This window comes from Schistocerca nitens, chromosome 6 (genome assembly GCF_023898315.1).
Source record: "Schistocerca nitens isolate TAMUIC-IGC-003100 chromosome 6, iqSchNite1.1, whole genome shotgun sequence".
Lineage (NCBI taxonomy): Eukaryota > Metazoa > Arthropoda > Insecta > Orthoptera > Acrididae > Schistocerca > Schistocerca nitens.
In genome coordinates, this window is record NC_064619.1 from 308401833 (window position 1) to 308429554 (window position 27722).

The 27722-nt window shown below is 40.3% G+C and overlaps 1 protein-coding gene across 1 annotated transcript in view; it reads right to left on the reverse strand.

The window, feature by feature from the left end:
- LOC126263339 (regulator of G-protein signaling 17) overlaps positions 1-27722 on the reverse strand; it is a 461202-nt gene that overhangs the window by 409217 nt on the left and 24263 nt on the right. The window contains exon 3 of the mRNA XM_049960428.1: positions 25384-25443. Coding sequence (XP_049816385.1) covers positions 25384-25443 — 60 coding nt within the window. The remainder of the gene's footprint in view (positions 1-25383; positions 25444-27722) is intronic.

The window sequence follows — 27722 nt, forward strand, 5'->3', positions numbered from 1 at the left end:
TGGGCAGTGATGATTACGCCTCGAGGAAGCAAGTAGTACACTACTGGCCATTAAAATTGCTACACTACGAAGATGACGTGCAACAGAGGCGAAATTTAAGCGACAGGAAGAAGATGCTGTGATATGCAAATGATTAGCTTTTCAGAGAATTCATACAAGGTTAAAGCCGGTGACGACAATTGCAACGTGCTGACATGAGGAAAGTTTCCAACCGATTTCTCATACACAAACAGCAGTCGACCGGCGTTGCCTGGAGAAACTTTGTTGTGATGCCTCGTGTAAGGAAGAGAAATGCGTACCATCACGTTTCCGACTTTGATAAAGTTCGGATTATAGCCTATCCCGATTGCGGTTTATAGTATCGCGACATTGCTGCTCGCGTTGGTCGAGATCCAATGACTGTTAGCAGAATATGGAATCGGTGGGTTCAAGAGGGTAATACGGAACGCCGTGCTGGATCCTAACGGCCTCGTATCACTAGCAGTCGAGATGATAGGCACCTTATGCGCATGGCTGTAACGGATCGTGCAGCCACGTCTCGATCCCTGAGTCAACAGTTGGGGACGCTTGCAAGACAACAACCATCTGTACGAACAGTTCGACGACGTTTGCAGCAGCATGGACTATCAGCTCGGACACCGTGGCTGCGGTTACCATTGACGCTGCATCACAGACAGGACCGCCTGCGATGGTGTACTCAATGACGAACCTGGGTGCACGAATGGCAAAACGTCAATTTTTCGGATGAATCCAGGTTCTGTTTACAGCATCATGATGGTCGCATCCGTGTTTGGTGACATCGCGGTGAACGCACATTAGAAGCGTGCATCCGTCATCACCATAATGGCGTATCACCCGACGTGATGGTGTGGGTTGCCATTGGTTACACGTCTCGGTCACCTCTTGTTCGCATTGACGGCGCTTTGAACAGTGGACGTTACATTTCAGATATATTACGACCCGTGGCTCTACCCTTCATTAGATCCCTGCGAAACCCTACGTTTCAGCAGGATAATGCACGACCGCATGTTACAGGTCCTGTACGGGCCTTTCTGGATACAGAGAATGTTCGACTGCTGCCTTGGCCAGCACATTCTCCAGATCTCTCACTAATTAAAAACGTCTGGTCAATGGTGGCCGAGCGATTGGCTCGTCTCAACACGCCAGTCACTACTCTTGATGAACTGTGGTATCACGTTGGAACTGCATGGGCAGCTGTACCTGTACACGTCATTCAAGCTCTGTTTGACTCAATGCCCAGGCGTATGAAAGCCGTTATTACGGCCAGAGGTGGTTGTTCTGGGTACTGATTTCTCAGGATCTATGCACCCAAATTGCGTGAAAATGTAATCACATGTCAGTTCTGGTATAATATATTTGTCCATTGAATACCTGTTTATCATCTGTATTTCTTCTTGGTGTAGCAATTTTAATGGCCAGTAGTGTAATACACCACATAGTCATTGATCCACCAGATGCATAGCATTATCTGTTGTGGTTCCGTGCAGGTCTTTATTCAGGGAGTTGCTGCTTTGTTTCAACTGACCCATTCCTCTTTTTCTTATGTTAGAATAAAGACAACATTTCTTGTCACCAGTAACGATACATGATAGGAATGGCAGGTGTTGTTCACGAGCCAACTGGTGGCTAGCGGGAGAGATGTGCATGTGACCAACCGCTGATTTTTGTAATTTTGACTTAAAGCATGTGGCAGCCGTACACCCGATTTCTGAACCTTCCCCACTGCATGCAAAAGTAGCACGATGTTGGAGTGATCACAGTTCATATCATCTGCCAGTTCTCCAGTACACTGAGGTGGATCATTTGCATTAATACGTTCCAGCGACCTTCATCAAACCCGTAAGGTCGTCCTGAACGTGGAGAGTCTCTAATTTCAAAACGACCCTCCTTAAAAAGAGAAAACCATTTCTTGTTGTGCTCTGTCCACTGGCATCAGCCCAAGTACGGCACAAATGTTTCCGGCTGCCTCCGCTCCTGTCAGCCCTCTACTCAACTTAAACAGAAGAATATTTCGGAAATGTTCCGATTTCGTCACTTGCAACTCCATTTCCTAACGTCCACAGCTGCACTTACTATCTCCAAATGACAAAATAACAATATGTAAACTGAAGTAGCAACAGTGAACTACAAAAAGTGACAATCAACAAATAAACCCATAGCAACCGGAATACCAACATGCAAAACAAAATCTCTCCGAATTCATCAGATTGGTTTGATGTGGCCCGCCACGAATTCCTCTCCCGTGATAACCCGTTTATCTCAGAGTAGCACTTGCAACATACATCCTCAATTATTTGTTGAATATATTCCAAACTCTGCCTTCCTATACAGTTTCTTCCCTCTACCCCTCCCTCTAGTAACGTGGAAATCATTCCCTGATGTCTGAACAGATGTCGTATCATCCTGTCCCTTCTCCTTGTTAGTGTTTTCCACATATTCCTTTTCTCTCTGATTCTGCGCAGAACCTCCTCATTCCTTACCTTATCAGTCCACCTAATTTTCAAAATTCGTCTGTAACACCATATCTCTAATACTGGGATTCACGTCTGTTCCGGTTTTCCGACAGTCTATGTTTCACTGCCACACTATACTGCGCTCCGAACGTACGTTCTTAGAAATTTCTTTCACAGGTTAAGGCCTATGTTTGATACTAGCAGATTTCTTTTGGCCAGGAATGGCCTTTTGCAAGTACTAGTCTGCTTCTGATGTCCTCCTTGCTCCGTCCAGTATTGGTTATTTTGGTGCCTAGGTAGCAGAATTTCTGAACTTCATCCACTTCGTGACCATCAGTCCTGATGTTAAGTTTGTCGCTGTTCTCGCTTCTGCTGCTTCTGACTACTTTCACCTTTCTTCGATTTACTCTCAGTCCATAATCTGTACTCATTAGACTCTTCGTTCCACTCAGCAGATCGTGTAATTCTTATCAACATTCACTCTGGACAGCAATGTCAGCAGCGAATTGTATCATTGATATCCTTTCACCTTGTATTTTATTACCACTCCTGAACCTTTCTTTTAATTCCATCATTGCTTATTCGATGTACAGATTGAACAGTAGGGGCGAAATACTACATCCTTCTCTTACACCCTTTTTAATACGAGCACTTCGTTCTTGGTCGTCCACTCTGATTATTCCCTCTTGGCTGTTGTACATATTGTATATCACCCCTATTTTTCTTAGAATTTCGAACGTCTTACACCATTTTACATTGTCAGACGCTTTTCTCAAGTCGACAAATCCTATGAACGTGTCTCGATTTTTCTTTAGCTTAGCTTCCATTATCTACCGCAACGTCAGAATTGCCTCTCTGGCGCGTTTATCTTTCCTAAAGTGAAACTGATCATCATCTAACACATCCTCCTAACAGACGAAAAAAAAATTGTTGGATTATCTGCATAACTGTCGAGTTACGAAAGTTTGTGTCATTATGACGTTACATGACAGCTATGTTGGCAGTTGAGTCAACCATGTTACATGGTTACCGACAGTTTGCTTTTTTTGGCGTTCTCTAGGTCATATTTTTGTTCTTTTCAGGTAGATTATATGGCTCGTGTAGTTCGCGTTTATGTGGTTATACGATCATATGTAATTTAATCCTTTTGTTTTTATGATACTGGGTATGCCAGATGCTGTTGTGGTGTGCTAGGTTTGTGACAACTTACAGGTGTTGTTTACGTAAATGCATGCTTTCCAGCGATTACTTTAATTTCGTGGTAACGTGGCATCTGATATGTTTCTAGATTTTGTTTTTCTACTCATCTCTTGTTTAGAAGATAATTCAACTGAAATTTCCTGTGTAATGCGTAGGTTTCAGATCGATTTTTTTCATTTAGAATAACTTGAGGGTAATTTTGTGTGCGTTAATATATTTAAGTTTCTTCAAGAATACTCATTAGTGGTCCTCTTTGTGGAATGCAGAAACTTGACGGCTTGTTCTCCATAGTCCTCTGTACGTCGTTGTTTTCAAGTGGTGGAAGATTTTGATGGATTATTGTTGCTTCCTCTAATGTGTACTCGGTATCGAATATCGTATTCCGTCCAGTTTGAGCCATATAGAATGTATAACACACTTTACACTCAATTTTATATATTTCTGGATTTGAAAACATGGTTGGTTTTGTTTGTCTGGAGTACAGAATTTGACGTAGATGTGGATGTTCTTCTTCTCTTCGAACACTACTACAATGAAGAATTAAGAATAACTTCCATTAGAGCGATCCATAGAAGAATGCGACTTCTTGACAGAACAACTGAAGATACTGCTTGCCCTATGCTTGTCCTCCCTCTCCTTGAGCACTGCTGTGGGGTGTGGGATACGCATTAGATGGGATCGACGGAGGACGTCGAAATAGTTTAAAGAAGGGTAGCTCGTTTCGTACTGTCGCGAAATAGGGGTGAGAGTGCTGTGGTTATGATACTCCCATTGAGGTGGCAATCATTAAAACACAGGCATTTTTCGTTGTGGGAGGATCTTTTCGTGAGATTTCACTCACCAACTTTCTCCTCAGAACGCAAAAATGTTTTTTGGCACCCACCTACCTATGGAGAAATGATCATCACAATAAAATAAGAGAAATCAGAGCTCGCACGGAAAGATTTACATGTTCGTTTTTCCCCGCGCGCTGTTCATAGTGGAACAGCAGAGAAATAGCTTGAAGGGTGTTCGGTGAACCCTCTGTCAGGTACTTGATTGTGAATTGCAGACTAATTATGTAGTTGCAGATGTAGATGTAGAAGAGGCGTTTTCACAGTAGCAAAGGTGATGCTCGTAGTTCTTAAGGTATGTACTTTAGAGCTTATGTTTACTAGACTTTTTTTCTTATTTTGAGTCACGCTAGCTCCTCCCAAAATATGGAAAGTAAAGAGCTTGCAGCAGAACAGGTCAACTGTGAGAGGTATCAGAATGATTTTCGCTTATAACTTGCGACTCGGTCGTTTCCGGACCAAGAGCCCTTACCTAGAATTGATAAGTTTATCCATTTCCAACATCCCTGAAGGTCTGTAACATCATAACGGAACCACCATGTAGATACCGCTATCCTTTATAAGCTGTGATTGTTGACTCATCATTCCCATTGTGGTAAGTGTTGCAGGATCACATTTGTCGGTTACTTCTGGCGTATCAACGGAGAAAAGTGATAGCGTATCAAACTAATCTTCTTGTGACCTTACACGCATTTAAAGGAGAAAGATAATGTGTGAAAAGAGTAGATGGAAAACATTTCGAAGAATTACGAAAACAATAGTGGAGGTAGTTGCCCCTTCCTAGGAAAGGAAGGAAAACCTTTAAGTTTAGATTCGTCCGTGGTACACGCAAAGCAAAAGACCTAAAATTTTCAATTAAGGGTATGTCACATCAGTAAATTCTTCACACACAGTTGTTTCGGAGTGCCATACAACGATGGTTCTTTAGCGAAATTCATTGCTGTAAGAAGCCAGGTCTGTAACCATTAAATTGTTTATGGATTTCAGACTCTTATTTCAGCGTTAAAGGACGGGAAGTGGAAGATGGTTAAAAAAAGTTCCTTGTTAAGAGACAATGGTTGTGTGCCGTTCGGAAAAACTCTTCGGGAAGTTCAATGTGTGGAACTGTTTCATTCTGAAAAGACAGCTTTTCAACATAAATCTGCACTCGTAAAAATATTGTATAAGTTTTGAACTATGACGATGAAATAAGTACTGCAGTTGAAAAAAAACGAATATGGAATTCGGGAGCAGCTAAAAAACGAATAACATTTCATAACTAGCAGATTAAAAAAGTATTTTAACTGAAGAACTAAGTCTGAAGGCTCATTTTTAAGGTAACCTTTTTTTAAAACTCAGTTATCTCGAAACTATCATCTTTGAGTTGCGTCATTCTTCCATCGATGTCGTCCATTGTTTTCAGTGAAGATGGTGATATCACGCTAGTGTTTGTACAAATACAGTGATATCAAGCGTTTGGCGAAACAGATCGGCGCTGAGCAGTTAATAGAGAAGTGACGGAGTGATCCGTACGTATTTTCCAATTTCCACTTCACAACATTCAAACTTTCCATGATCAATATGAGTGACAAAAAAAATAGGTGGAAGGTGCACTCTGATGTGCACATGTAAAGCCTAGTCAACGGCAAACATTTCACATGTATAGAGTGAGGCTAACTTTGTACAATGTAAGATATTGCTTCATTTATTTCTAAACGTTATGTATCTTTTGTAGTTACAGTACATGCCGTTGTCTTCAAATAAGTTACAAGTTTTTGCAGAACAAGTATTATGTCTTCTACGCTACTGGCATTATTATGAAAGACGAAGGGACTAGCTCACTTCAGGAAATTGAACGCAATTCGTTCCTGCCGTCGCCAACGGTGCTGTAGTGTGTAAGCAGGCGACACAGTAGCGATCTCCTGAAAAGCCTGTATTCGTCTACATCAATGCAGTGTTATTAATGATATTTGGTTTAGTTGTTACGAAGAATTACATAAACGCAAAAAACTATTTACTACTCATCTGCCGCATAGCTAAAATAAATGCGAATAGTGCACCGTCTGTAATTTGGTTAGTTGAGGAATTGTATTTGTGATTTTATTACTGTGTTAGCGTTAAATGACATTTTAGAGGTACAAAAAAGTCACACGCATTATATAATGAAAGCAAAATTTACTTTTATTAACGATAAATAACAAAGAAATTTATATTGGAATATGTACCGAATATTGAATGTGGAGTATGTGCCCTGTGGCGCTCTCGGACGGACCAAGCAATGACTAGCAGTTCGCTGAACGGCCACTAGAGTGCAGGGCAATACGCTTTCTACAGCAGCGCTGTGATCTGCTCAATAACATCCTATTTTGAAGTTGTCTGTCTGCTTGGCATTCAGCAATGAAATCCTGCGATATTAGAGGTATTACGCATTAGTGACGAAGATGGTTGCCGTACTGCCCGTTTTTACATCTACATCTACATCTACATCTATACTCCGCGAGCCACCTTACGGTGTGTGGCGGAGGGTACTTATTGTACCACTATCTGATCCCCCCTTCCCTGTTCCATTCACGAATTGTGCGTGGGAAGAACGACTGCTTGTAAGTCTCCGTATTTGCTCTAATTTCTCGGATCTTTTCGTTGTGATCATTACGCGAGATATATGTGGGCGGTAGTAATATGTTGCCCATCTCTTCCCGGAATGTGCTCTCTCGTAATTTCGATAATAAACCTCTCCGTATTGCGTAACGCCTTTCTTGAAGTGTCCGCCACTGGAGCTTGTTCAGCATCTCCGTAACGCTCTCGCGCTGACTAAATGTCCCCATGACGAATCGCGCTGCTTTTCGCTGGATCATGTCTATCTCTTCTATTAATCCAACCTGGTAAGGGTCCCATACTGATGAGCAATACTCAAGAATCGGACGAACAAGCGTTTTGTAAGCTACTTCTTTCGTCGATGAGTCACATTTTCTTAGAATTCTTCCTATGAATCTCAACCTGGCGCCTGCTTTTCCCACTATTTGTTTTATGTGATCATTCCACTTCAGATCGCTCCGGATAGTAACTCCTAAGTATTTTACGGTCGTTACCGCTTCCAATGATTTACCACCTATGGCATAATCGTACTGGAATGGATTTCTGCCCCTATGTATGCGCATTATATTACATTTATCTACGTTTAGGCAAAGCTGCCAGCTGTCGCACCATTCATTAATCCTCTGCAGGTCTTCCTGGAGTACGTACGAGTCTTCTGATGTTGCTACTTTCTTGTAGACAACCGTGTCATCTGCAAATAGCCTCACGGAGCTACCGATGTTGTCAACTAAGTCATTTATGTATATTGTAAACAATAAAGGTCCTATCACGCTTCCTTGCGGTACTCCCGAAATTACCTCTACATCTGCAGATTTTGAACCGTTAAGAATGACATGTTGTGTTCTTTCTTCTAGGAAATCCTGAATCCAATCACAAACCTGGTCCGATATTCCGTAAGCTCGTATTTTTTTCACTAAACGTAAGTGCGGAACCGTATCAAATGCCTTCCTGAAGTCCAGGAATACGGCATCAATCTGCTCGCCAGTGTCTACGGCACTGTGAATTTCTTGGACAAATAGGGCGAGCTGAGTTTCACATGATCTCTGTTTGCGGAATCCATGTTGGTTATGATGAAGGAGATTTGTATTATCTAAGAATGTCATAATACGAGAACATAAAACATGTTCCATTATTCTACACAGATTGACGTAAGCGAAATAGGCCTATAATTATTCGCACCTGATTTATGACCCTTCTTGAAAATGGGAACGACCTGCACTTTCTTCCAGTCGCTAGGTACTTTACGTTCTTCCAGAGATCTACGATAAATTGCTGATAGAAAGGGGGCAAGTTCTTTAGCATAATCACTGTAGAATCTTACGGGTATCTCGTCTGGTCCGGATGCTTTTCCGCTACTAAGTGATAGCAGTTGTTTTTCAATTCCGATATCGTTTATTTCAATATTTTCCATTTTGGCGTCCGTGCGACGGCTGAAGTCAGGGACCGTGTTACGATTTTCCGCAGTGAAACAGTTTCGGAACACTGAATTCAGTATTTCTGCCTTTCTTCGGTCGTCCTCTGTTTCGGTGCCATCGTGGTCAACGAGTGACTGAATAGGGGATTTAGATCCGCTTACCGATTTTACATATGACCAAAACTTTTTAGGGTTCTTGTTTAGATTGTTTGCTAATGTTTTATGTTCGAATTCGTTGAATGCTTCTCTCATTGCTCTCTTTACGCTCTTTTTCGCTTCGTTCAGCTTTTCCTTATCAGCTATGATTCGACTACTCTTAAACCTATGATGAAGCTTTCTTTGTTTCCGTAGTACCTTTCGTACATGATTGTTATACCACGGTGGATCTTTCCCCTCGCTTTGGACCTTAGTCGGTACGAACTTATCTAAGGCGTACTGGACGATGTTTCTGAATTTTTTCCATTTTTGTTCCACATCCTCTTCCTCAGAAATGAACGTTTGATGGTGGTCACTCAGATATTCTGCGATTTGTGCCCTATCACTCTTGTTAAGCAAATATATTTTCCTTCCTTTCTTGGCATTTCTTATTACACTTGTAGTCATTGATGCAACCACCGTGGGCCACTCGTTTGTGAGTCCCTTCCCCACCTTCCCCCAGCCACTTACTGTTTTAGACTTTTTGCAAAACCATCCGTTAATGTTGTTGTTATTGATGACTCAGTACCCTTGAGGAAATACACGCTTTTAGAACATACTACAGGACCAACTTTGCAACTTTGATATAGAAATGGTATGAATACGTGAATTTTAGTGTTGATTACATTGAATTGTTGGAAGTGTTGTAATACTATTCTGTCACACCTACGCGTAATGCAACAGTAGAGAGAATAATTTCTCTGCTAAATTTTCTGAGGGCGGATGAGCTCACTATTGAAAACATAAACCTGTTGTTGATTGAACTGTGCAACACGAAAATTGTAACATGTGTTTAGTAGTGTGATAGAATTATTTGTAAAAAATATTTCTTAAAAAAAGTCCAAGGAAATAGAAAATATGTCAAATAAATCACATTATCTGTATTCTCCCAGATTTTGAACATTGAAATATTTTAACACTAGTGACGAATCGACAGCGCGATCTCCTGTTGACTATTTTCAGGTAATAGTAGACTGTGCCAAGTGAATGTTTTCCTGGATAATAGCCCACAAGCGTCGAAGATTCCGCACTATATTATCTGTTGAAAATTTTCATTGCAGTGTATCGTTCTCGATAAATCTAACGTTTGTGGATACGGTTCGTTTTTATTTTCTGCATATTCGTCTGCATTTTATTCTGTAAAGTACACTCAACGATCTCTCTCTCTCTCTCTCTCTCTCTCTCTCTCTCTCTCTCCCTCCCCCCCCCCCTCCCCCCACAATCTCTCTCTCTCTGTGACATCCGATTATGCATTTCACGCTATGTAATGTATAAAGACGTGTTTTGTCTGAGTAAGTACTGATCATATCTGTAGGAGCTATAACGTGAGATATTTCGTCATACAAATTTCACAGTAGTTCCATGTAGCTAGATCCACTTTTAGTGGCGCTGTGGCGAAGTGGGAATTTCACGACTGGACTAAACGCAGTCATCGCTTTGATAGTTTAAGAACTTAACGGATACCCATCGCAGCAATCTATTGTGCGGACCGACCACCAGAGATTATTTCCAAGTACTCTAGACGACATCGGTTGAAGTTCATGTAATTACAACACTGAATTTCCATGGTCATGTTGATTCAAAGAAGCAGCTGATTAACAGAAAGAATGCGCAGTGCCACCTACAGCTGTACAAATATCGTAATAACCGATCTGTATAACAGTGATAGAATCGCCATAGTAATTATCCTCTGAGGAATAAAATATTGTATCGTGGAGCGATGACAATGAGTTGTCTTTGCTGAAATACCTGGTCAGCGCTTCAATATTTACTATATAGAATGTATGGTTACGTGAGAGATTAGTGCACCCAAAAATCCCTCAAAAATTGTTCACTATGCCTTAAAAGGAATGGAAACAGCTCCGTATTCAATGCATTGAAAGCATCGAGGAAAGTATTACCCAACACATAAAGCATGAAATTGTAACAAACCGACGTCATACATATTATTAGCTAAACCCTACCAACATTTTTTCTAGAGGAAAAGAAGTTTCTCTCATAGAATGGGCAAGGGTTCAGGAGGAACCTCTCGTATGAAACACAGTTTCTTTATTCACACGATATCTTGCACAAATTATATGCAAGCTGGGCAGATGAACGCTGTCTTCTTAGATTTCCTAAAGCCGTACGTCTCCATACTAGGTCGTGGAGTATTATCACATGCATAAATAAAGATCGATGAATTTTTAATAATAGAACCTAGTGTTGCGGACTGAAATATGTTTTTGCATTAATGTTATCTCTGATTCGTGTTAGTATTCCTTGACATACAGTTTGTTTACTTTTACTCTTTGGAACTAATGTTGTTGTTACTGAAGGAAACGGCTTGTATTGTGTATTGTTACATGTCATATCCAACATTTTGGTGCCGCAACTAGGTATTCCACTGTTTCGGAGGAAGCACTTGCTCGCTGTAGACGATCAGTCACGGCTTCTGCCCTCAACGCTGTTGGAATGAGAAATAGCAGGAGAAATACTCCGGACATGGTAAGTAAGCTTACTCAGCTGTGCCATTACACATGTAGATCGTCGCTTATCGCTACATTTCCATACTGAGTACGCGTAAGATTTGTTGCGCTCACCTATTTGCAGCTGTCTCTAAGATTCGTTGCGTTTCTGTCGATCTATAACCCTATAGCTGCACGTGTTTACAGTGAGCTTTGCACCATTGAAATTCTTTGGCGTACTCCGTCATCTGTGTCAATAGACTTCGGTAACAGCCATAGAGTGGGAATATCTGTGGAATGAACATTGCGTACTGCGTTGTCCCGATATCCACCAGTACTGTTGTTTACAGTTTTACGCTAAGACAAACTTAAATAAATCACTTCTGTACCCTATTATCACACATTTAGTGAATAATAAGAGCAGCGGTGCTGTGTTGTTGCTGCTAAGGATGCAAATCGGTATTTGTCAAAGGAGGGAATGTTTGTTTAGTAGGTACGCACAGCAAAGGACTAATTATGTTTTCCACACTAATTAGAGACGCTTTACATGTTGTTTAACATCGAGATACAGTCTAATGTAAGCATAAAATCGTAGGGCAAAATTTATGTGACCGTATGGCCACATATTTATGAGACAATTGGCAGATAAACTCAGTAATGTGGAAGTGTGCCGATAGTCAGTCCTTTCACCGTATATACATTTCAAGCTATGTTCATCTGCTGATAAGATTTATATATAAGGTTTTATATATAACAGTCTGAATCGTTTTTCCTTATTAGACTTATTTTCAAATTAATGCGCTCGTTTTAAAATAGTTGTAGTTGGGATCTATACTACTACAAGTACTACTATTACTACTACTACTTCTGTGACAAAAAAGGAACAATTTCGTCCCTAAAAATACCTCAGAGTGTACAGTCGCAAATTTGCTTCATTTCAGAGTTTCGAGTCAATAGTCACTTTGGGGTACTAACTAGGAAGTCATTTCTCGATGCAATCAAGGCATAATTTATTAAAACGGAGGCACAGTAATACAGTAAAATAAGGCCTAAAAGTTTTCCTTTTCTTATAAAATAGAAAATTCAACAAACAAGATGACTTAAGACAACTTTATTCCAGAAACCCAAAACAAATTATCAACATTTTTGTTGCAATAGCGTCCGCAGCCGTGATAAAATTCTTGGAGTATATGTCTGCTGCACTGGTCCTTATTGTTACAATTAAATCATACTTTATTTTATCCTGTTCACTACTTCGTAGTATCGCTGTGTCTCACTTTTCTGTAGCACGTATCAGATATAAAGTAATTAAAATACAAAGCATAAAGCAACCAGTGGCACTTCAGTCAACAGAATAAGAAAGGAACTTACAAAAGTATACGCCGTTAAATACACATACTCGTATTACAGCCAGTGTACTTGCCTACATCACAATTTTACAAGAAGCGTTGATTGGTGTGACGTAAAATAAACACGAATTAAGTAAAGTTAAAAATTATAACTGTACAGTGAGGGAGTATATCATGTAATAAAATATTTAACAATAGAATATTATCGGACTTAGGAGTAATATGTATAACCCTAGGTGTTACAAACAATAATTGCAGTGCATAGTCACAAGTGTAAGGCAGTACTGAACTATGCTAATGACACCTTGTGGGTGATTGGTCAGAGATACACCTGAGCAGATGGATGTACTCTATGTAGCTATAACGCTTTTAATCGTGAATCTGACACAGTACAATATGTGAGTGCTAGGAAGGGAAAGAAGGATCATAGTTTCTTTATTATGTGTGCCAGTTTCAGAGACAGGCCCTATGTACATTTTACTTCACATAGAAATAATTTATAGGATCAGTCATAACATTTTCGTGAAAGTTGTTTAAAGAGTATGCAATTATGAGATCTAACAAGTAAAACAAGGTAGCACTAAGGAACATCCAGATAAAATATTCAGTAACAATATATTCTTATTCTTTGAAAGTTCTTTTGATATTTTGTTGACTAAACAACCATTGGTGGCCTTGTGCATTGTATATTAGTTGTGTTCCTCCCCATGAAACAACGGCGTTGCCGTTTCCAGGGAGGTTCGGTGTTCCAGCGTTACGGATAGCCATACCGTAGGTTCACCCAAGGCCTTCGGTTCAACCTCACTGGAGGGATATCTGTTGAGAGGACAGACAAACGTATGGTTCCTGAAGAGGAGCAGCAGCCTTTTCAGTACTCGCAGGGGCAACAGTTTTCATGATTGACTGACCTGGCCTTGTAACATCGATCAAAACGGCTGAAATCGAGGGAAAACTATAGCTGTAACTTTTCCCAAGGCCATGAAAATCTACTGTATGATTAAATTATGATGGCATCTTCTTGAGTAAAATATTCTGGAGGTAAAATTGTCCTCCATTCGGATTTCCGGGCGGGTACTACTCACAAGGGAACCTCCCCATCGCACCCCCCTCAGATTTAGTTATAACTTGGCACAGTGGATAGGCCTTGATAAACTGAACACAGATCAATTGAGAAAACAGGTAGAAGTTGTGTGGAACTGTGAAAAAATAAGCAAAATATACAAACTGAGTAGTCCATGGGACACATAGGCAACATCAAGGAGGACGTGAGCTCAGCAGTGCCGTGGTCCCGTGGTAGCGTGAGCAGCTGCAGAAAGAGAGGTCCTTGGTTCAATTCTTCCCACGAGAGAAAATTTTACTTTCTTTATTTTTGCATAGTTATTATCTGTCCGTTCGTTCATTGACGTCTCTGTTCACTGTAATAAGTTTAGTGTCTGTGTTTTGCGACCGCATCTCAAAACCGTGCGATTAGTAGACGAAAGGACGTGCCTCTCCAATCGGAACCGAAAACATTTGATCGCAAGGTCATAGGTCAACCAATTCCTCCACAGGAAAACACATCTGATATATTCTATACGACACTGGTGACGGCATGTGCGTCACATGACAGGAATATGTTGTCGGCCCACCTAACTTGTACACTTAGCGAATGGGTAAAAAGATTCTTCTACCTTGCCCGATTTAGGTTTTCTTGTGGATGTGATAATCACTCCCAAAAAAAGTGATGAAAACATAAGAGTTTGTCACATAAACTGAAAACAAAAAAATTAAACTTCTCACTCGAGGGAAGAATTGAACCTAGGACCTCTCGTTCCGGAGCTGCTCTCACTAACCACGGGACCACGGCTCTCCGTGACTCTCATTGTCCTTGATGTTGCCTATCTTCGAATGGACTACTCAGTTTGCATATTTTACTAATTTTTTTCATAGTTCCATACAACTTCTTCCTGTTTTCTCGATTGATCTGTGTTCAGTTTTTCAAGGCCTATCCACTGTGCCAACTTATAACAAAATCTGAGGGGGGTGCGATGGGGAGGTTCCCTTGTCAGTTACATACAGAAGTTCACGGAGTCATCAAATACATTAAAAGTAAGAAATCTGTTAGTAAAAAAAAAAAAAGAAAAGAAAACAACGTATGCATAAGAGGCGTGCACTAACAGAACACAGAGATTCTTAAGAGAGAACAACAAAATCCGACAGACCTGTGACAAAACCTGTCTGAATAGTACCACTAAAGAAAAAAACTGCAACCAGCCACACATTTTTGATGAATTATTTATTTCACAAGAACTTGTTAAATCCTTAGACACATACTCAGGTGGAGCAAATATTTCTCTTACAGATTTCATATAAATGCCTTGTAGTAGAATATTCCTGATTTTATGATTTACAAAAGCTTTTCCCTTATATGTAAGGTCAATATATTTGACTTACATGAGAAAAAGTTTTGCCTTGCTTTACAAGATAGGGGTCTGCTAAATTGACATGTGGTATGCTAAACCATGAGATAAACTAGGGACAACATGGTGGACACTTTGAGTTAATGTCTACGTTTACACATGGTGTCACACAGACACGTCAGTTAAGCGACTTGGTTGGCTGCAGGAAAGAACAAAATGGCACAGTAATGGAGAGCTTAAACGGTTATGTAGTCTCTTATTGGACATATTTTATTACTGTCCTAGATGAAAAAATTAGGTTCAGTATGTGAAACTAGTGGCAATGTTCGATTTAGAATTTCCTTTTCAAACAACATAGTGTTTAGAATGAAATATTGCAGTAATATTTTATTTGATTAGTGTAGTTGGTCATTAAGGATGCAGTCATTTGTTATGAAAGTAGCTGTATATTTCTAATTCTTCCAAGAAATTCCTTTGTACATTTTCTTTATAGGAAGGCGTACAGACGAATTTGTTGGAAGAATTAAAAGAAAAGTATGGTCACTTCACAACGAAATCGAAAACAGCCTTGATGTGCTCAAACCATCCTGCACAAAATAACTTCCAAGTAATTTTATTAAACTCCTAGACACCCAGAACACAAATGTACTTACACCCAGATGAATGGACTCAAGCGTAAAAAATAAATAAATAAATAAAAAATTTACGGCACGAACCCTTAACTTTATTTTGCCAATTAGGACTGCTGCTTATGCATGTTGAATTTGCTTCTGTTTAAGGGGGGAAGTATATAAAATTAGTCAAAAATGTTGAAATTCTTTTACCAGCAGTTAGCGTTTTAGTATGTTAGAAACATTGTCTGCAGTTTTCAGAGTTAATTTCGTGCTATAAAATGACACAAAAACCATCTCGTTTCAACCAGTGCGCAGCGCCATGTCCCCTCTTCTACATGGTTCTGTCCTTGTTTGTGGTATTTTATTTCCTTCCACCAGAGAAGACATCTTTAGGGCAGAGGTTGTGAGCCCATTTACGATGCAAGTAATTCATTAAAAAGTTTGCACATGGTGGAATACAAAACCCAAACAAAAGTTTTAATAGCCTCATCAAGAAGAGACGCCCAGAGACAACATTTTGCTCATATACCTCATATGATGGTTGTCTGGTGTTCAATGATGGTAATAGTGGGAGAATCAGGACTCTTAAGAGGCCAGGATTTGATGCACGTTGCTTCACTGAGAAACTACTGAAGAATACTTATGTTGTGAGTGTTGCTAGTTCTGAAGTATCAGTGAAGAATATTGCCAAAGGGGCATGACGATAAAAAAACAAAATGTATGGTTATGGCTAACATTAAGGTACTTGTTTCTGACATAAATGCTAATATAAACTTTTTTTCTGCATTTCCCATATTACCCGCAACTTTCATTTTTCAGTGTATAAGGAACATTTTCTGCTAAACAATTGGAGATAAAACTGTGAAATTTGGCACAGACACTAAATACTATGACACAGACTCCTGTGGTACAAAATTTTTCAAATTGAGTTACTGTCAACTTTATTTAAATTTTAATGAAATAAAAATTGCTATGTGTCATACACATAAATTTAAAGAAATTTTTGTGAGAGTTGTAAGACTGATATTAAAAAAACTGGTATACAAATTTGTTTCTCTAATTACTAAGAAAATTCTCTCTTTTTGGAAGTGGTAAGTTAAGTAACCCTTGAGAAAATGTTCCTCTAAAAGTATTCAGCAACGTCCTGGTGAAATTATTTGACAAAAAAAATTGAAAAAAATTCAGTTTATAGGCACTAACATAATGATAAAATATTAAAAATATGGTTCAATTATTTCTGATACAGAAAAAGTTACATTACTTGTATGTACCCTTCTATTTTCTCAGATTTTCCCGCTAAGCACTAGCAATATTTCCCAAATTAGGCATCTTTTGAAGAATGAAACTGATGGAAGGAAATTTAGTAGCCAGAATAGACTCGAATCTGCAACCATGGCGCGCACATCCTTCGTCGAATCGGACAGGGATACGAGAACAGAACGAGCTCCACAATTTCTCATTTAAGGTCCCATTCCGGTAGCAAAGCAGCGGCGGCGCCGGAGTGCGCGCTGGGGAAGGGACTGTCGTCCGGCGTGGCTAAGTGAAACGCATGGCTTGTCTCGCAGGGGAGCCTGCACCGGCTATTTCCTCCGCCAGAGCGCGCCTTCATTACTTGCCGGAGCCGGCTGCTACAAGCCCAAGGACGAAAGAACGCCAAGAGAACTCGTACGTCTGACCTGTCCGTTCATATCTTCTCTCCTGGTAAAAATGCGAGGGGCGTCCAATAAGTAATGCAACACTTTTTCTCCCGACCAATTTGGCTTAAAAAGAAAAAGAGGAATTCGTTGCTGCACATCTCGGAATATTCCCGCTTCAGCCTGTATAGTCTATAGTTTCATGAAGTTACGGTAGGTGGCGGCGCTATACTAGTCTTCAAAATGATTTCTGTAACGGCGGTATGCTATAAGCAGAGATATCGAGTTCCTTTTGGCGCGAAACCAGAGGATTGCCGATATTAATAGGCGCTTGCAGAATATCCACGCGACCTGGCAATGCACAAAAGCACGGTGAGTCGTTGGGCTCGGCGACTGTCATCCTAGCTACAAGGTCTAACAACTTGTCCGATCTCCCGCTTGATGCTAGTCGCACACAGCTGAGACTCCTGCAGTATTGGAACTTGCAGACACTCTCATGCCAGGTGATCGACGGGTCAAAGACAGACATCTCGCTGCACAGACGTTTCTGTTTGTACTGTTGACACACTCGCCCACCTCTTGGGCTGCTCAAAGGGGTGTGCCCGCTGCATTACTCACCACCTTATTGATGATGATGAGGTCCCATACTCCGAGGAGCGTAGAGGACGTGGTGGTTTACCATTGCCTTCCTCCTACGGTAATGGGGATGAATGATGATGATGAAGACGACACAACAACATCCAGTCATCTCGAGGCAGGAAAAATCCCTGACCCCGCCGGGAATCGAACCCGGGACCCCGTTCGTGGGAAGCGAGAACGCTACCGTAAGACCACGAGCTGCGAACCACCACTTTATTAGACGAGCATATAGAGCAAGAAGGACCGTCTATGAGGAATTGCTTGGGCGTTACGAGAATGAACGTGACAATTTTTTGTCGAACATCATCACAGATATGAAAATTGGGTTCATCACTTCGAACCGGAAACGTAACGGCAATCCATGGAATAATGCCACACCACTTCTCCTTCGAAGAAAAGTTTCGAAGCTGCACCATCTGCCGGTAATGTAATGGCACCGTCTTCTACGGCTTTGAAGGGGTTGTTCTGTTTGATGTCGTCCCTCATGGTGCAACGATCAACTTCAATTACACCGTGGTACCGACAGGTAATTGAAGAAACGGCTTCAGAATTGTTCTTGGCCATAAAAATGCAAACGAACTTCCCCATGACAACGCAAGACCTCACACGTGTCTGCGCAACGAGAGGAACTCACTAAACTTCGTTGGACTGTTCTTCCCCATCCAACCTACAGCCCGGATCTTGCACCTTCCAACTATCTATTTGACCCAACGAAGGATGCACTCTGTGTAAAGCGGTATGTGATTGATGGGGAAGTTACGAGGGTTGCCCAGAAAGTAATGCACCGCATTTTTTACTTTAACAATTCACGAAAGAATGGTGTTTTATCTACGCACCCCATATTTCCACGTAATCTCCGTCCCGTTGTATGGCCTTCCTCCAGCGCGAAACAAGGCCGTGTATGCCCAGTCGGTCTCAACCCTAGTCCTGGTGGCGGAGCAAGTGCTTCACTGAGTGAATCACCTCCTCGTGTCTTCCACGAATGTCTTTCCTCGCAAATAACAATATCAGCTCACTGCAACATGTGAGGTGTGACAGCCGTGGATGATCTCCCCGACCGCTGCAAATCGTGGAGCTCTACCGAACCGCCTTATGATGATATCACCCTCTGTGCCCAGCGACTATCTGCACTTCTTTCGACAGCAGATGCTCCATAGACTTTGCACTAGCGTTTGTGAATATTCCCCACAGTTTCTTTCTCTGCAGTGAGAAATTCAGTGCGGCACGTTGCTTGTAATGTAGATCACCTACAGACGCCACTTTGAAACTGTCCTGCAGCTACACTATCTGTTGGAAGTGACGAAAACTTGGCGCGCACCCTCAGGAGACATCAAATAATACATACGTAACATTTTGCATTTGTATCGTTGTTTCCGCCTGAGAAAAAAATGCGGTGCGTTACTTTCTGGGCAACCCTCGTATTAATGCAGCAAGACGTTGATTGGTACTACTACTAGTAAGGTGTTACCTTGAGGGCATACACGCCATCCCAGTAAGGTGGTGTAAGGCTGTCGCACTGGACGGAGATTATGTCGAAAAATACTGTTTTGTAGCCATAGGAGTAGAGAATACTATGGTATACTGGAATACTGAATAAAACCATCCTGCTATTAGAAAAAATATGCCCTATTATGTATTGAATGCCAGTCGTGTAATTACAGAAATCATCAACCAGTTGTTTATTCCTACAAACTAGATTTCGAGCCTTTCCAGGCTCATCTTCAGAAGGGGCACGTAGAAGTTAGATCTTTATTTCTATAACGTGGTGATTGATACAAGCTCTGTGTATCTACATCTATATCGTCGTAGATATTTCGCAAGCACCATACGGTGTCTCCCCTTTCACGATCCACTCGCAAATGGAGCGAGGGAAAAATAACTGTCTAACGCCTCCGTATGAGCCCTAATTTCTATTTTGTTTCCGCAATCCTTTTGCGAAACGTACATTGGTGACAGCAGAATCGTTCTGTAGTCATCCGCAAATGCTGGCTCTTAAAATTTTCTCAATAGTGTTTCGCGAAAGAACATCGTCTTCCCTGAAGGGTTTCCCATTTGACTTCACGAAGCGTCTCCCTAATAATCGCGTGTTGATCGAACCTACCAGTAACGAATGTAGCAGCACATCTCGGAATTGCTTCGACGTCTTTCTTTAATCCGACCTGGTTAGGATCTCAAACTCTCGAGCAGTGAGAATGAGTTACCATTATAGATGAGTTACACTTTCCTAGATGTGTCCGAATAAACGATAGGTTTCCTCCTACCGACCTTACATGCTCGTTCCGTTTCATATCGCATACGCCTAGAAATTTCACCATCGTGACTTTATCAAAGATCACACTACTAGTATTGTATTCAAAAATTGCAGATTTGTTTTTCCTACTCATCTTCGTTAACTGACATTTTTCTACATTTAGAGCAAGCTGCCATTGATTGCATGAAATATAATTTTTGTCTAAGTCATTCGGTATCCTCCTAGAGTCACACAACGATTACAGAGTTCCGTACACTATAGCGTCATTTGCAAATATTCGCAAATTGCACCTCTCCCTATTCGTCAGATCAATTATGTATATAGAGAACAAATGTCGTCACATAATACTTCTTTGGGGCGCACCAGGTGATAGTCTTGTCTCTAATGAACACTTGCAGTACAGGACAACGTAGCCCTACTGGGTTCTATTACTTATTAAGTCTTCAAGCGACACACTTATCTGGGAACCTAATCCGCATGCTCGGACCTTCGTTAACAGTCTGCAGTGAGACATTGTATCAGGAGACAGCAACAAAAACAGTCCGTTGAGCAACCAGCTATCTGAAAAGCATATTGAATAAGTACAGAATATACAGGTCATATGGTTATGGTTAAGAATAAAACAGTGTTAAACGTGTTTCAGTCATTCCTTGTTATGAGGAATGTTAGAAAAATACGTTCATAAAATGTTCATTGTAGAGCCGGTATCGATGCATAAGGGCATCTCGTGTCCGATGGAAAAGGCATCGAAATGGTTACAGGAAAACAGACTAAAAAATCTTTAATGTTCCACCATGTGTGAAAGTTACATGGCAAATTGTGTCGAAACACGAATTCCCTTACTTACTGCGGTAGTATAGGTGGCACTGTAATTAATGTTCACTTGGGAGCTTCCACTTGGATTGTCTGCTGGCACAGATTTATAGTGACAACCATTATTTACATTTACACTGAATTAAGTTATTTTAATTGTCCATTGTCCACAGAGGTTGGTGACAATCAGTATTTATACATATAGTAAAAAATGATTAATCTTAGGACAGTAGGCAATTAAAATAAGACCTGCCAGGTGGATAGTAACTACAGTGCCGCATATACACTGAGGTGACAAGATAATGTGATAGCGATATGCGCATTTACAGACGGCGGTAGTATCGCATACACAAGGTATTAAAGAGCTGTCGTTTATACTCAGGTGAATTATGTGAAAAGGCTTTCGGCGTCATTATGGCGGCACGACTTGTATTAAAAGACTTTGAACGCGAAATGGTAGTCGGAGCTGGACGCATGGGTCATTCGGTTCCGGAAATCGTTAGGTAATTCAGTATTCCGAGATCCACAGTGTCAAGAGTGTGCCGAAAATGCCAAATGCCAGGCATTACCTCTCACCACGGACAACGCAGTGGCCGGCGGCCTTCACTTAACGACCGAGAGCAGTGGAATTTGCGTAGAGTTGTCAGTGCTAACAGACAAGCAACACTGCTTCAAGCAACCGCAGAAGTCAATGTGGGACTTACGACGGATGTATCCGTTAGGATAGTGCGGCGAAATTTGGCGTTAATGGGGTATGGCAGCAGACGACCACGTGAGTGTGTTTACTAACAGCACGAGATCGCAGTTGGTAAGAGCTGATTGTGGTGTTTGTGTGTGGCGCAGACCCCAGCCATGGACTCGAGTTGTCAACAAGGCACTGTGCAAGATGGTGATGGTCCATGATGGTGTGGGATCTATTTACATGGAATGGACTGGGTCCTGTGGCACAACTGAACCGGTCATTGACTAGAAATGGTTATGTTCGGCTACCTGGAGTCCATTTTCAGCCATTCATGGGCTTCATATTTCCAAACAATTATGGAATTTTTTTAGATGACATTGCAGCAAGTCACCGCGCAACAAGTGTTCGCCGATTGGCTTGAAGAACGCTCTGGTCAATCCGAGCGAGTGATTTGGACACCCAGATCGCCAGACATCAATTACATGGTACTTTTATGGGGCATAATTGACAGGTCAGTTCGTACACAAACTCCTGCATCGGCAACACTTTAGCTTTAGAGGCAGCAGGGCTCAACCTTTCTGCAGGGGACTTCGAACGGCTTGTTGAGTCCATGCGACGTGAGTTGCTGCGCTATGTCGCGCAAAAGGAATTCCGACAAGGTATTAGGAGGTATGTCATGACTATTGCCACATCTGCCATAATAAGTAAAACAATTCATTTCACGACACAGCGCGCAGTATAACTATCACTCATGGCAATAAATTAAATATTTTTGCATCGTCTTGTCCTATCGCCAGTACTCTATACCGCACAATGCACCTTGCTTTTGCTCCATTTGAAGAGGACACTGAAAAGGTTCAAAAACTAATTTAAAGGAGTTAAGAATTTCAGTGCTCATACTAACAGATAATGTCAGAGACAACAACAAATATATTCGTTCAGCAGCCAGGTTCTGAAGACACATAATGAGTGAGAGCTAAACATTCTTAATTACGCCCGTTGCGAAAGAGATAAAGAAAAAGTACCTCCTTCAAGCATCGTTACACCAACACTGATTTGAGTTACGAAATGGTGTGAGATCTTGACGCTTATATTGAATCAGTAAACAGCATGTAGCGCTGTTGTGTCTGCTTGACGGTCACAGTGCATAACATGGAGCGCTATGTATGGCCTGCAAGACCTCGGCACTTCACATCATTGGACTTCTTTCGATGGCGCCACATAAAAACCGAAGTGCGGTCTACCCGTGTGGACTCACAAGAGGAATTCTTAGCAAGAGTTCTTCCAGTGGCCAAGCACGTAGGAAACACACCGCAGATTTTCCGTCGAACGGGGAAAGCCCTACTACGTCGATATCGGCTCTGTGCTGAAGTTAATGATGCTCGTTTTAATCATTTGTTGCAACATCGATCAGTACAATATAGGACGGAAACACATTTCACATATGACTTTATATGTTTTGTTTTTTCCATTTTATGTCACAGTTACGTTTAAAAACTTTTGTTTTATGGTAACTAGTTTCGTACTAAATTGTCCATTCTCAAACCGTAGCCATAGGCTATGCAATTTTTGAGTGCAACTGTGACGGTAACTGGAAAAAATAGAATTTAGTAACCCAACTTAGTGGTCCTTGCTACTACATGACCTTGAAGCTTCACATATACTTTTAACATTGTTTCATTATTTAAGCACATTCCGTGACCTCCTGTATGCACCTAACTCAATCAGTATGTTTTTCCGGCACCTGGTTGTTTCTGTTGTTGTATCTGTCACCATGTTTGTGAGTTTGGGCCCTGAATTTTTGAACATATTGTGTTAAGTACCGTACAGTTGCTCGGTGCTGTAAGTGGAAGTAGGTGATGACATCTATTTTTCAACTTTGTCACATACATAAGAATACATAAATTATCGAATGAAATATTTGATGAAGAATTATTGATTTTGTCAATATACTATAACCGTAATGTGCTATTTTATATGTAGTGAAATTGTAAATCTGTATCCTTAATGCGTGCGTTCGGAGGATCTCTTATTAAATACTACGGGGAGAGTATTCATTACAATGCCGAAAGGAGAATATCGAGGGAACGCAATAGAATCATCTAGCAACCATCCTTCAGTATAGACGTTCCTAACAAAATTGACTTGCCTGATGAAATTGCGATGAGTTCGATAAATGTGCACTGTTTTCTTTTCTGAATATAGTGATCAGCCCGAAATGCATCTGTTCCAAGAGAATGAACAGACACGTTGATTTCAGGAGTAAGCGATGCGTTTCACGGGGAACACCATTCAAACCGAAATGGTAACGCCACATTGTCACTGTTACTGATAGAGCCATAGGAGAACTATGTAGGCTTGAACCTCGTTGTCGAATTAGGTCGTGACGAGCAACAGTGGTACGTGGCTAGGAAGATAGAGTTTGAAATTGCTACCTCCGTGCTGAATCAGTCACTTAACAAAAGAAGGCTCTACGGGCTACGAATTCCGCTCTGCTCTTCAAATGTACATATGAACAGTTTCCATTTCAATTGCATCTTCTACACTGCACACAACAGCTTTTCAAACTGTTTGACTTTAATCAACTGTCACATTGTACAGCAGTACTAACTGTTAAAACTGATATTGACATACTGATAATCTTATAATAATTCTCGTATGTGATTAAGTTGCGTTTTGTCGACCCTATGTTCTGCATACTGCATTGTAATATTATTGTTTTGCTCTCTGTGTAAGCTAATTAGTTTGATAAAGCTGCTGTTGAGGAAAGTTGCCGATCAGTGCCAAATTAAATGCTTTTTCAAGATTTTCTCATGCTGAGTATACGGTTTTGTTGTGTTACTATTGATCCTGTAGTTCTTGGTCAGTAGCCTAACATTAAGGCGAGATCAGTACCTGCAACTGTCTCTACGTTGTAGTTTTTGCCAAATACAGACATTAGATGGTGAGGACTGTTCGTTATAGACCGGACGTATTAACAGTCGCATACTCTCTTAAAGGATCGTGACTCCATTAATGGAAATAAAAGAACTGTCGACTTACAAACCCATTGCAAGACAGTTCAAACTGAAATGAATGCAGGATTCAGCTTTTTGGTTAGCTCTCTCTCTTTTAGTCCGTTGTCCATAAGGCTACCTGGTGCTCTCATGGTACAGATTTATTTCTAATCTTTCCTATGTAGCCGGAAACTAAATTAAATCTACATTTGCACATTATTCTCCAGTTGCAAATGCCTTATACAGGCAAAAACGATTTGCGGATGAAAGAGACTTTAAAAGGACAGACTTCGGTTGATAGTAAATGGCTAAACACAGTTTCTTTATTCTCGATGGAAAGTTAAGATAGAGTGACATGAAATATTAAAAATTTTCACTCCAGAATTATTGTTAGCTCTGATAGTATAGTGGCAGTGTTTCCTGGTTTCCTCAGTCTGTTGTTATTATTATTTACGGTAAATGTCTAGTTCGTGTTCTTTTCCTTTTTGTATGGACACAAGGTTACCCTGACACCTTTGTTTATAGGATAGTCGCACTAGAAAATTGATTAACAATTGGAAAATTATTTGAAATAGAAACTGAAAAAATGCTTCCATCGATGTACTTCATACAGTGTTTCACTGCGCTTCTGTCATTAAGTCGTCGTAAATGGTATAGGCGCAACTTCATTGACTTGACTACAATTTCTAGGAATTTAATCAGTCGGAATCATTTTCTTTCAGTAAGTTTATCTGTTTGCTGGGTAAAAAAGATTATCTGACTGCCTGAATGATCTCTCTTTTTCTAAAATTATCAATTGCCATGAACCAAAATTAGCCAGCCAGTGTATGTTTAGACCTATGTAAGTAAGTTCCTTATCGTTGTCTTACCCATGTCCCACACGCCTGAGGCACATCACACCGCAGGGGGAACGAGTGTGCTCCTGTATCCTGGAAAGGAAAACACACTACTCAGCCCTCCACTGTATTCAGTTCCGCATGCGGATTTCCCTATCATAGGCTGAACTAGTCTCCTCTGTCTTTCTCTCCATTCACACGCCTATGCACACACACGTTTCATACATGCGCACGAACCATAGCCTTCCTTCCCCCAAGAATTACATTGTACTCAGAAGAGGAAAAATTCAAATATAATTAGTGTAATCCATCACAAAGCGGTTCTGAGTAAAGGGCGATAAGTCAGAATTTAGAAATATTACCACATTCTTGTCTTTTGGAGCCATCTTTCTTTGGACTGGAAACAAATATTTCTTCTCCTTCCTTCCTTCTTTACGGCAGTATTTACTTGAACAATTGTACAGTTTCCATACGTGTGTTACCAAACATCATATGTTTATATCAAACGTTTAATGACAAACGTTTCGGGTGTATGTCTTCTCTAATTTGCATTGTGCGTGTACGTTGTGTGAAGATTACATCGAAGTGTTAGAAATAACTCAGTATGGCAAATCGTCGGAAGTTTTAGAACCTTCGGGAAAATTTCACTGTATTACAACAGAGCTACCATCGAAAACTGATGTACTATCTGCTGATATTTTTCATTAATTTTAAACACACTGAAACACATCACTTGATAATAAATTGCATGAAGAGGTTCTGTGTTTTAATAATGACCCACTGTATCCTAATTATTGCAAAAGCTGAGACAGTGTATTTTAAGAGTGTGTAAATATGCAGGGCCTAGCCTCTGCGTTGAAATAACATTTATTTCAGACAGATTACTGGACATATGAGCGTACGGCGGTGTAGAAGTGTAAACAAAATATGGACACTGTACTCTCCGTAACGACTTGAAAAGCAGAAGGAAAGATATGTTCTGTACTTGTGGTTTGACAACTATGTAACAATTAAAATATTTTAGGAAAAGTAGCCAAATAACGTCTACTGCTGCCATTTTTGTCCCTAAACATGTCCGAGACTCTTCCTCCATTAATGCCCTAACCTGGAAATTTAGGAAAAAATATATATTTCGTTATACTACATGGAAATTATTTTGCTCTAAAATATGTTGGATGCAACACAGTAATAATAATAATAAGAAGAATAATGTCAGAAGTAATAAATTCAATAAGACAGGTATTCTTAAAGAATTTAATTCACTTGATAACAACAAGTCACAAAAATTGTCTTGTTTGGATGTAGTTATCGTGCAATATATGTTCTAGGATCTCTTGTAAATGCACTCTGAACATTTAACACATGAAGAAGTCAAATCATGCTTAACCTAAGGAGTACAGCAACGTTCTTAAAAAGTTATCAATGTTCAGGTTATGTGTTCGGTGTTACATTTACAAATATTACTGTCCAGTTGGTGTTGAAGTTTTGCCACATGCTTGGAAAAAGTATCAATTTTTGTTCTGTCCACAGAGGTTTCAGCTGTGTTGCTATACTAGTAGTAATATACGAGTATGACAGTATTATCGTGCTTCCAAGTAAGAATATCTTTTTAAGTGTACCTATGGGAAAGTAGGTTGGCTTTTAGTTTCTTCTTGTTACATATTCCATAGTCTAAAGATATCCATAACATACGTGACACTGCCCAGAAACCAGATTGACATGAAGAAAACAATACAGAGAAACGGCTGAAAGCTGTTGATAAAGCTATATAGTCACAGTGGTATTTCCTACCGTCATATTATAAACGATACTTTTTCTGACTACTTTGGGTTGCTGGAGAATTTCAGAAATTTTTTTCACCAAACTCTATCAAATTTTGGAATTTCTCTTTGAAATTTACCTGTCCATATCGAACAGTTAACAAATAAGAATACCTTTACGTTATGTAGGTATTTGTAGAGAAAGAGTTTAAAAGTGGTTTACATGAGTCTTTACATGCAGGTAGAAACAATTTTTCCTATTCATATTACCATATTTCCAATATCTAATGAAATCTGGCAAATTATGAGTTTCAGTATTAAGGAATGTTCAGTTTATTATGTAATTAGCCTTTTTAAGTTACAAAATACCCAACAAGGGAAAACTATCTCCAGTCATCAACTTTTCTTCATGTGCTGAAAGATACGAAAAAATGGATTTAGTAATAGAAAGTGACACAAAAATGAAAACATAAATAAACAAAAATATAGAATACATGTGTAGCTGCTAAATGTAGGGTGTCTACCCATTTACCCCCAAGGTCTCAAATGAGAAGCAAGACCTAGTATCAGATTTGCACCTACACCACAAAAGCATGAGAAAATTGTTGCACG